The sequence below is a fragment of the Echinops telfairi genome, unplaced genomic scaffold, assembly GCF_000313985.2.
Source record: "Echinops telfairi isolate 266 unplaced genomic scaffold, ASM31398v2 ScPeMD7_2;HRSCAF=8, whole genome shotgun sequence".
Classification (NCBI taxonomy): Eukaryota; Metazoa; Chordata; class Mammalia; order Afrosoricida; family Tenrecidae; genus Echinops; species Echinops telfairi.
In genome coordinates this window covers 33,014,651-33,024,832 of record NW_022103898.1, presented here as the reverse complement: position 1 = coordinate 33,024,832, position 10,182 = coordinate 33,014,651, and the positions used below count along the sequence as shown (strand labels likewise).

Here is a 10,182-nt window from a genome sequence, read left to right as displayed (position 1 = left end):
CCCTTTTGTTAGGCAACAAGGGAAAATGAAACAATGATATTCTCTGGTAATATGAGTTTAAAATTTTTATAACTTGACCTTATTAAAGTCATAGATAATTTGGGAAAGAGAAGAAACAAACAAATCCATAATCCCATTTAACATAAAATTTTCTGATAAAAGAAATTACGGTTTTATATAAGTATTTTATTTTGAGACTATGCTGCAGAAAAACAAGGATGTCAGTTAATGTATCAAAAATAGTAATTCCCCCCAATTGAGAGTTCCACTTTTAAAATGTCATATAAGTTTCACAATTTGGCATACTTATTAGCAAATAAAATATAATGTGGGACAAACTTATAAGAGATTAACCCTAGGTACTACAAGCAAGAATGCCTGCTCAGTAACCTATATGGACGATTAAATAAGGCTGACCAGAGTTTCTTCCAACGACAATTAATTCAAATTCCGCTGTATTCTTCAAATGAGAACAGGGCTAGATGTTATACATTATTAATACTCACAACTCATTTGAGAAGGTTTCCTTTAACAAAACTCTGGCCTTCACATTCAAAATATTTCTGATGTGTTTTACTTTATCAAAGCTAAACTACCCAGGGGCTTCCATTACATACAGGAAATGACTTTTAATGTTACCTGATGCTTTGTCTCCACATACCACACAGAGGTCAAAAACTTTATTTGGACCCTGGTCTGGGGAAGAATTATCTGTTAAGAGCTAAAAAAACAAAATGAAAGAAAACAAAATTTTGTTATTCAAGAACACTGTTTAAAAGAACAAAACAAAAACACTGTTATTCTATCAAAAAATTAAAAGAATGTTCAGTCTAGTGTTTGACTTTATGTTATTCTTAAACTTTGAACTCTATTACACAGTGTACAAATGAAATTATTCTTGATGCTTCATGTATCATTAGCATAATCAGACTGATCAACACATAAACACGAGATAGTTTTCAGTGCATCTCATCCATTAAACACTAAATATTATTCATATTATTCATATGTCAACCCTAATATTTCCACACGAATGACGCGACTAAAATAAACTATAGCAGCATAAAAAGATTACCCTATTTTTTCTCAATATTCAATCATATACCTGTTTTTCAAAAATGAGTTAAAGAAAAATAAGGGTTTACTGATATAATTAATCATAATGATGCAAATACAATTACTATGCAGAGGTTAACACTTTACTCGAGTGAACTAATATGTGGGCAAGGTGCAGCAAGAGAGCACAGAAGCAGCCAACGAAGGAGAGAGAGAGAGAGAGCCAGCCAGTAAAATTAGAAGGATTTGGGAGAGCCTGAAGCTAATTAGTAAGCCTCTTGAAATCATATAAACAGCTCATCATTAGATCTAGCTAACAGAATCCTGGGAAAGGTAAACTACTTTCTCTTTTAGGCTATTTTTTAATTTTCTCATCATTTTCTTCCAATTCTTTGCAAGAACAAAAAAAAGGGGGAGTTAAGTGATATGTTATTTAGTAAAAAGTTCCTTTCTACAGAAAAACAAGCCACACAATAGAGTTTCTACTTAGACTATTTCTTTACATATTCTGTGAATATCGTCAGGAGAAATTCTGCTTTTAAGTTCCTTAAACATATTAGGTTACATGTGGTATCATTTCTTTTCAGTCATCACAAAAACCAGTCTTTTATAGATACTGAAAAAAAGGAAAGCATCTTTAAGTACCATGCCTTAATAAGCACACCTACTGCAAATGATGCTAAACTCTTATTTGTTCTTAAAATAAATTGTGAGATGTTCTCTAGGTCAGAAATCAAGTCATCTGTTGGCTCAAAGGTGTTCCATCCCACATGTTTCTCTCTTTTTTGTCATTGAGATAGTTTATAAAATAAAGGTATTACTATTACCTTTATTTTAAAAGATCAACTTCACAGTGAAGAAACTTGGAAATAATACCACAGCAAGATGATCGAAGTAACATGAGCAGTCTTCAGTTGATAAGGTACCCTCAATGTAATAGGGTAAGATAGCATTTTGCCTCCGTTGATTTTCTTCCCCAAGCCTTTAACACCTGTCTAATGCTTCCATGAATCTGGAATCATTGCAGCGAATCGCATTTCAGACACTAACAGAGGAAAAAGTGAAGGGCATACCTGATTTTTTCTGGCTTCACTAGTGGGAAGCAGCATTCCACTCCTTCATCTGCCCAGGGATGATTCCTTACCAGATATGCCTCCACCCTAGATCCTTTGTGCTTTGTTCTGATACCAATCATCCCACCTATGGCTCTCTAGTTCTGTTGGGGTCGATTATTCATTACAATGGGCAGACAGAACCTACAGGCAATACTCATGATTATTAGGGAAGCTAACAAGTTACAAAATGTAAAGGTATAGTTCTTTTGTCCTTGTCTCTTAGCCAGGTGATCGATCCCTTGACCTCTGTCTCTGTGAGCCAACAAGCCACCCTCAGGACTCAATGAGTCTCTTCTCTTCTGCCACATGAACACGGTGCTGTTCCTCTGCTGTGTCTCTTGGTCTCAGTGCCTTGGCCTCTGGGCCTCTGCCACTTTATGCTAGGGGTCTCCCATGCACCCCACTGTTGTCTCTTCTTTTTAGATGGTCCTGGATTCCTCTTCCTGCTTTGGAAAAAGCTCAATTTTATACTAATAAATTCCCAAGTTAGAGCCCTCTGTGTTGATATGTTGCTGAAAGCTGTCACTGGTATTTCAAACGCAGGCAGGGTCAACCAGAGTGAACAAGTCTGAGTGGAGCCTCCAGACTACGAACAGAATACAAAGGAACAGGCTGTTCACTTGAAGAGTTAGCCACTGAAAACCTTATGAATAGCATCGTAATATTGTCAGATACTGAAATCCTCATGAAGAGAAGCAGAAAACTGTCAGATAGTGCCAGATGATATGACTGAAGAAAAGCTGCCTTCTCAAAGTGGAGTCAGCCATAATGACAAGGATGAAGTAAAGCCTGTCCGAATAAGCCTCCAGGACCTTCATTTCATGATGGGTCATGACTCAAATTAAAACCAGACCCAATAGCTATTAATTTGAAGTCATTAAAAATGAAATGGAATACATAAAGATTGATACCCTAGGCATCGGTGAGCCAAGATGGACTGTTATTGATCATTTTGAATCAGAAAAATCATATAGATTACTATGTCAGGAATGCCAAATTCAAGAGAAATGGCACTGCATTCATTATCAAAAAGGACATTTCTAGATCTCCTATGAAGGACAATACAACTTGTGATAGGATTATATCCACCTGCATACAAAGAAATAGTCAACACCACTATTATTCAGATTTACATACCAGCTACTAATGCTACTGATGAAAAAAATTGAAGAATTCTATTAGCTTCTTCAGTCTGAAATTAAACATGTAATCATAATGCATTGATAATCACTGGCAATTGGAATGTAAACAAGGAGGAAGGAACAATAGTTGTAAAAGATGGTGTTGGTGATAGAAATAAAGCTGGATCACAAGATAGAATTTTGCAAGACCAATGACTTCTTCATAGAAATACCTTTTCAACAACATAAACAGCAACCATACACACGGACTTCTCTAGATGGAATACAAAGAAATCAAATCGACTACATCTGTAGGAAGACACGATGGAGAAGCTCAGTATCAGCAGCTAAAACCAGACCAGGAGCCAACTGCAGAACAGAATAGCAATTGCTTCTATGGAAGTTCAGACTGAAGCTGAACAAAATGAAAACAAGTCTATGAAAGCCAAAGTCTATCCCACCTGGATTTCGAGAGCACCTCCAGAACAGATTTGCTGCATTGAACACTAAAGACAGAAGAGCAGATGAGCTGTAGGATGACATCAAGAACACCAAACATGGAAAGGAAAAGGACGGCAAAGAAAGAAAACGTCAAAGTGGATGTTAAAAGAGACTCATAGGTTGAAATCTTTGAACTTTTTACTGTGAATTAGGTGACCATTTACAGAGATGATCAGTTTTACATTCAACAGTTCATATATATATTTGGTTTCAACTCATCCATTGCAATCCTTTCAATGTACCATCACTTATCCCACATTTCCTTCTTGTGCTTCCTAGTACTACTCTTCCTTTTTTCCTAACCTTCTAAACTTTGTCTTTTGCAAATGTTGCCCTTTTGCTTTTAAATGGTCCATTATTCTACCTTAATTCGGTGTCACAACTGAAAAGTGGCTTGGGCCACAGTCTTGGAGAGAGGGTCCCATTAGTTTCCGAAGTGTAAACCTGGTCTCTTAAGATTTTCAATTATGTTCCATATTTTTTCTCTCACTATATCCAGAAAATTCTAATGAGATTTTTCAGAGCAGTTAATAGTAGTAGCTGGGTTACCATCTAGTTCTTCTGGTCTTAGGGTTATGGAAACTGATATTTGTGTACTCCATTGCATGTACCTCCTTCTAGGCTTAAAAGAGGAATTCAAGGGGCAAACAGGAACTTCAGGATCAAGAGAGAAGAGCTAGGAGCAAAGCACACCCTTGGGTCCTGGGGTTCCTGTGCTGAGAAGCTCCTTGACCTAGGAGACAAAAACAAAGTAGTAACACCACAGATGGTGAAAGATAAAGAAACAAAGGAAGAAAGCCCCAGAATGGCTTGTGGCAGAGTGTAAGAAGTGTCCTGAATGAACAACTGTAACCTGAGTAGTTTCTGATCCTACACTATAGCCCTTATTTCCCTAAGAAAACTCCCAATCATCAGCATGGTCTGTGAGTTCTGTGTGCACATTGCAACGAATTACTGAATCCATCAAAGAAGTAAAAAGTGCTATGGAAGGGAGGGTTGGTGTCAGAATACTGGAAGGTGGAGGAGGCATGTCTAACTTCCACCTTATCGGAATCAGCTTTGGACTGTAGATCTTGATTTTCTTTTCCTCTTGTGAAGTTAGGAGAGGTGAGAAACCCTGGCCATGTGATTTTTACAAAGTAAAGGAGACACATCTCTAAAACTAATAGCTATGGCACCGATTTCTTGATTCGGCAACTTCCTGTTCGTGCCACAAGGCTGCTGGCTCTGGGAGGTGCACCTGGAGGGGCTGCTCCTGATCTGGCTATTTCCCAGCTGTGCACAAGCAGCAGGCCTCCTAGAAGCAGTTCTACAATATGCCCCGTAGTTATTCTTGGAAGCCTGGCTTAGACTTGTTCTTTGACTTTACCAACAACAATTTTGTGAGCTACTTACACGTCTTATTAAACTCCTTCCCATCTAAAGTAGCCCGAGTGGATCTTACTTCCAGAAAGCATTGGTGTAACATTGTGTAAAAAGTACAATAGGAAGAAACCATCAACAGATGTTTGACACAGCACATATTTCACACAGTTTTTTTTGTTTTTTAAACTGAGTACACAAATTCTTAAGAGCAGAACATGCTTTTAGATTTCTGTAGTTATTTACCTGCAAGTGTTGTGCAGACAAATCAGGAGTTGTGAAAAATAGCTGGTTGACCCCTGCTGCGTCTGGGGTTGTGAGAAAAACTTTTCCTGGAGTGGAATCTTGCCTGGCCAGTATGACTTTGCTTGGAGTACAGCCATCGTGGTTCGTAAGGATGAATTGATTGCCTTGTGTATTGTGATCAAGTCCTGTCAGGATCTGGATTTTCTGGCCAGTTTGTTGCTCTGTAACAATCTAACACAATCATGTTGAGATGGTTAGGAAAAAAACCCACAAAACTAAGCCTACTCCCATCAAGTCAATTCCGATTCACAGTAATCCTACAGGGCAGTCAGAACTGCTCCTGTGAGTTTCTGAGACTGTAAATCTTTACAGGGGCAGACAATCTCTTCTCTCTCCCCAAAACTAGCTAATGGATTTTGGTTAGAAGCCCAGTGCTTATCCCAGTTAGTAAATAGCTAAGTTAAACAATTTTCCTGTTAAAGATACAATTTACTGCTATAGCCAGACAAAGCTGAGTAAACTGGCCATTACATACATATTCAATATAACACTCCATATGCATCTTTAGCACTAACAATCATACTTCCACAAATTGTGTCCTACAGAAATAACTTAAGTATATGAAGGTATAATAATACCATTTTGACCTCAATCTTCATTCCTTCCACTTCAGAAGAAGGACCATAAGACAAATATATATATGCGGTGAAGTTTATTTGCCAAGCACTGTTCTGGGCCCTAGGAGTTAGCAGTGAACCAAATAAAATTGCTGCTCTCACAAAGCTTTTATTTTAGTGGGGAAAGATAGGTAATAAACAAACGAACAAATAAAAATATGAGGTAGCTTCAGAGGGTCCTGGAAAAAATGGAATTAAAAGATAATAAAATTTTCGTATGAAATTTTGAAGTGCTCTTGTATTGTGGGTGGTATTAAATGCTATGAAGAAAAATAAAGCAGGAGGGGGGCAAGGCAGGAGAGGAAGAAAGAGGCAAAGGGGGGTGAGGTGGGGAGGAAATGGACCGAGGCCAAAGCAAGGAAGCTCTGAGTAGTTTCTGATCCTAAACTGTAAACATTATGACAATTGTGCATGTGTTGACTGCCAAAGGAAGTGCATCCCCAGTAGAAGGGACAGCTCGCAGGCACAAAGAGTTGGAGAGGGGACTACAGTAGAAAATGGAATCTGCATGGCAATTGCAGGCCAGAGCACCTAGGACTCCGTGGACCACACATAACTCTGGATTTCCTGTGTGAAACGGATAGGGCTGGAGGACTAGCAGAGCATTTGTAAAAGATCATTCTAGACTTAGTGTGAGGAAGAGAAGTGTGATAGTTCAGGAGTATAATAATAAGGGGATAAGTACTGGTAACAAATGACAGTAGCTGAGAATAGAGCAGTAGCCATGCAGATGGTGAAAAACAACTGACCTTGGACTTTTTTGAGGGGTTTGGTCCCTACTGCCTTAGTTTTCTGGGAGCAGATTTAACTAGTGTCAACTTTATCTTACATTGGTAATTTTTCTCAGGTCCAGTTTCCACCACCTTGACAATTTTTGAATATTTCAATGTTACATGTAAGATGTGACTTTGAATCAATTACTCTGTAGCAACTTCTGCCATGTATAGTTTAAGCTGCTGTCATTGTATTTGGGAGTATTTTCATCACTAGTTCTGTGAAAGACTAGAGGGTGATCTCTTAGACCATGAGGTGCAGGCAGGGGACAAATGTTACTGGGTAGAAGAATTCTGCTTAAACTACTAAAAGGATATTCACTGCAGTATAATTATAATAGTTGAGAACAGATCATCTAAATGGTCTTTAATAGAGAAGAAGAGTAGATCATAGAAGTGTGAAATCAAAAATTCATAGAGCCGAGAGTAATGCTGTTCTACATTTTTGTTCATGTCTTTCATGTCTGGCTTTATAGAAGACAGATTCTCATGTCTGTCTCTGTACTGAGTCTGTTACAATATGTTGTTTTGGTTAGTGTCTGATGCAAATTCAGCCTCACACCATTGCTTGAAAATGGACTGAGTATTGATATTTTCAGTTAACAGTAGCAATTGTTGTTATCACAACAAAATCCAAAAAGTGATAGTTTTTAAAAGGTTATCATTGCAATACAGAACTAACTCCTTTAGTCAAGAATAATTTTGGAACATTCTTGGAAATGTTCACTTGGAAAACAATGGTTCACTGAGCTATGCAGACCTTTTAACTATTGACACATTTCATTAGATATTATCAGATGGTGGGTTAGTTTAATGTGCCAACCTGGCCGATAAACACGTGGGATTAATTGAAGGGCTGAGGGATTAATGGCTTGGTGAGCCTTGCCTTTCTAGTTCTCGGGTCTCTTGCTTTGTGATGGTCGCACCAGGGTGCAGCTGCCTTAGCAATTCCCTGCTTTAGCTTGCAAGGCTGATTTCCTGCAAGACATCCCCAAGGAGAAGCCACATGGACCTACCCCAATGCAGCCCTGGGTGCTGGAGCACCCGTGTGGAGATCCCTGCCAACGCTGAGATGTTTACACATTCACTGATTCGGCTTTCCTCCTGCAGTCGGCATTGTTGTGTCTGTTTTGTGAGATGAAGGAGGACTTTCTGGATTGGTCTTGGACATATGGGTTAAGGAGATAATGTTGGATTTGTGGGCTTGGACAGCACTGGGTTGGGATATTTTCTTGATGCACACTTAACCTTTACATAAACTTTCTCATATATTGAGTTGCTGTGGATTTGTTTCTCTAAAGTACCCAGACTAACACAGATGGTGTTGACCACCTCTGGAAAATTCTACTCTACACTTGGGAAAGGATTAAAATGAAAATGACAAATACCATTTAGTATTATTAGAAAAATGGTTATGACCACAGTGCTCTCAGGAAGGGCCTCTAGATCAAACTTTGAGAACTTCTGAGCATGGTAGCTCTAACTAGGAAACAAGGAACTCTGGCACTGCACAGTGGTTAAAGCACTCGCTTCCAACCTCAAACTCAGCAGTTGGAATTCACTAGTGGCTCCTATAATGACTAGAGCCTTGGAAATCCAGGCACTGTTCTATTGGGTCACTATGAGTCAGAATCAGCTTGACAGCAATGAGTTGTACCAGAAACTACCACATGCCATTTAAAAAATGAAGAGCTCTTTCTACTGACATGGATTAATTCCAGTTGGTCTATTAATACTGACCTCAGACTTCATGTACTCCAAAACATTCCCTGGTCCTGTTCCTCACACCACCCCCATCTCCTTCTATAACTCTTTATTAGCTCTTTTTCTTCTATGCTACATGAGATCCCATAAATTACCTACTACAGCATTTACGATATTCTGCTGCAATTGGCCAATTATTTAAATATTTCTCAGGAAACTGATAAGCTACCTGAAAATCCCAGATATCTTTCATTGCTGTTAACTGTATAACATATAGTGCAAGTAATAAACATGGTGACTCAGTGCATAGATGCAAACAAGACATACCTCTCCCATCTGCTGCTCAATAATTTGATGTGCAATTTCTTCTATGGTTGCCATGATCTAGATGCCAAGATGCCCTGCCAAAAAGAAAATGAATTTTCTCCAGAATTATGCTCATAAAAACATATTTCCTGAGTGATTTACAAATAATATGATCTGATTTGCTTAAAAATAATCCAGTTTTAAATTAATAATCCAGTTAAAATGGCTAGGAGTGGAAGGAAATCGATAAAACAATATTGGCTACGTGCTGACACTTCCTGTAGTAAATAAAGCTTATACTAAAACCAAACTCACTGCCATCAAGTCAATGCTGACTTGCAGCAACCCCATTGGACAGGACAGAACTACCTCTGTGGGTTTTTGAGACTGTAATTCTTTATGGGAGTCTTTCTCTTGTGAAGCTCCTGGTGGTTGTGGATGCTGACCTTGCAATCAGCAGCCCAACTCATAGCCAATACACCACCAGGGCTCCTAAAGCATGTAATTGTTTCTAGCCAAACACTAATGATTAAACAGCCAACAATTTCACCTCTCAAAGATATTGTAGCTAAATAGGAGCTCTCTGATGACAGAAACCAGTCGTTGTTGTTTAAATAAAGGGCAGTGCTAGCAGTTAATACACACATCACTGCAGCTGTTTAACACACCTTTTTAATCAACATTTTGTGAAAACTGATAATTAATTGCATTCACTCAAAAGGGTACAAAACTTCCCTAGGATGTCATGAGTGTTCTTTCTTTTTTTTTTTTTTTAGAGTGGGGAAATGTATTTATTTTTAAAAAACAAACAAATTCTGACTGAAATCAATTCCAACTCTATATAGGATTTAGGAGAAAATACATCGCTACAGAATAGGATAGCCTAACTTTCTCCCACAGAGAAACTGGTTGGTTTGAACCACCAATCCTGCTCTTTGCAGTCTAAGGCTTACCTGACAGTGCCACCGGGGCTAAAATATATCATGTACAATATGGTAGAAAATCCTTGAGTCTTCTAGCCAAAATCTTGAGATTTCTGGGAAGGTTGTTTTTTTTTTAAAATAATAGCCACCCAACTACAAATAGAATTACAGCTGGACCTTCAAGGGTTTGAAAGGAACAGGCCCACTTATTAGTAGATTCCACACCCCTTGCCCCTGAGCTATTTTGGTGAGCTCAAATGGTGGGAATATCCACTTAACCCATTTGGTGAGCCTGATCATCTCCAGGGTTCAATAGACCAACTCCTTACGTGGCTGTGGTTCACATCACGCAGGGTCTTAAGCAAATACGTGCAACCCCTGAACTCACTACAATAGCG

General features: G+C 38.6%; 1 protein-coding gene across 4 annotated transcripts in view; it reads right to left on the bottom strand.

Moving 5' to 3' along the window:
• The window catches only part of NR2C1 (nuclear receptor subfamily 2 group C member 1), a 59,230-nt gene that overhangs the window by 40,398 nt on the left and 8,650 nt on the right, over positions 1–10,182 (bottom strand). For all 4 annotated transcript variants that reach the window (XM_004700389.2, XM_045292008.1, XM_045292013.1 and 1 more), the window contains exons 2-4: positions 8,883–8,956; positions 5,402–5,632; positions 640–721 (exon numbers count right to left, since the gene is read on the bottom strand). In XM_004700389.2, coding sequence (XP_004700446.1) covers positions 640–721; positions 5,402–5,632; positions 8,883–8,936 — 367 coding nt within the window. In that variant the 5' untranslated portion in view covers positions 8,937–8,956. The remainder of the gene's footprint in view (positions 1–639; positions 722–5,401; positions 5,633–8,882; positions 8,957–10,182) is intronic.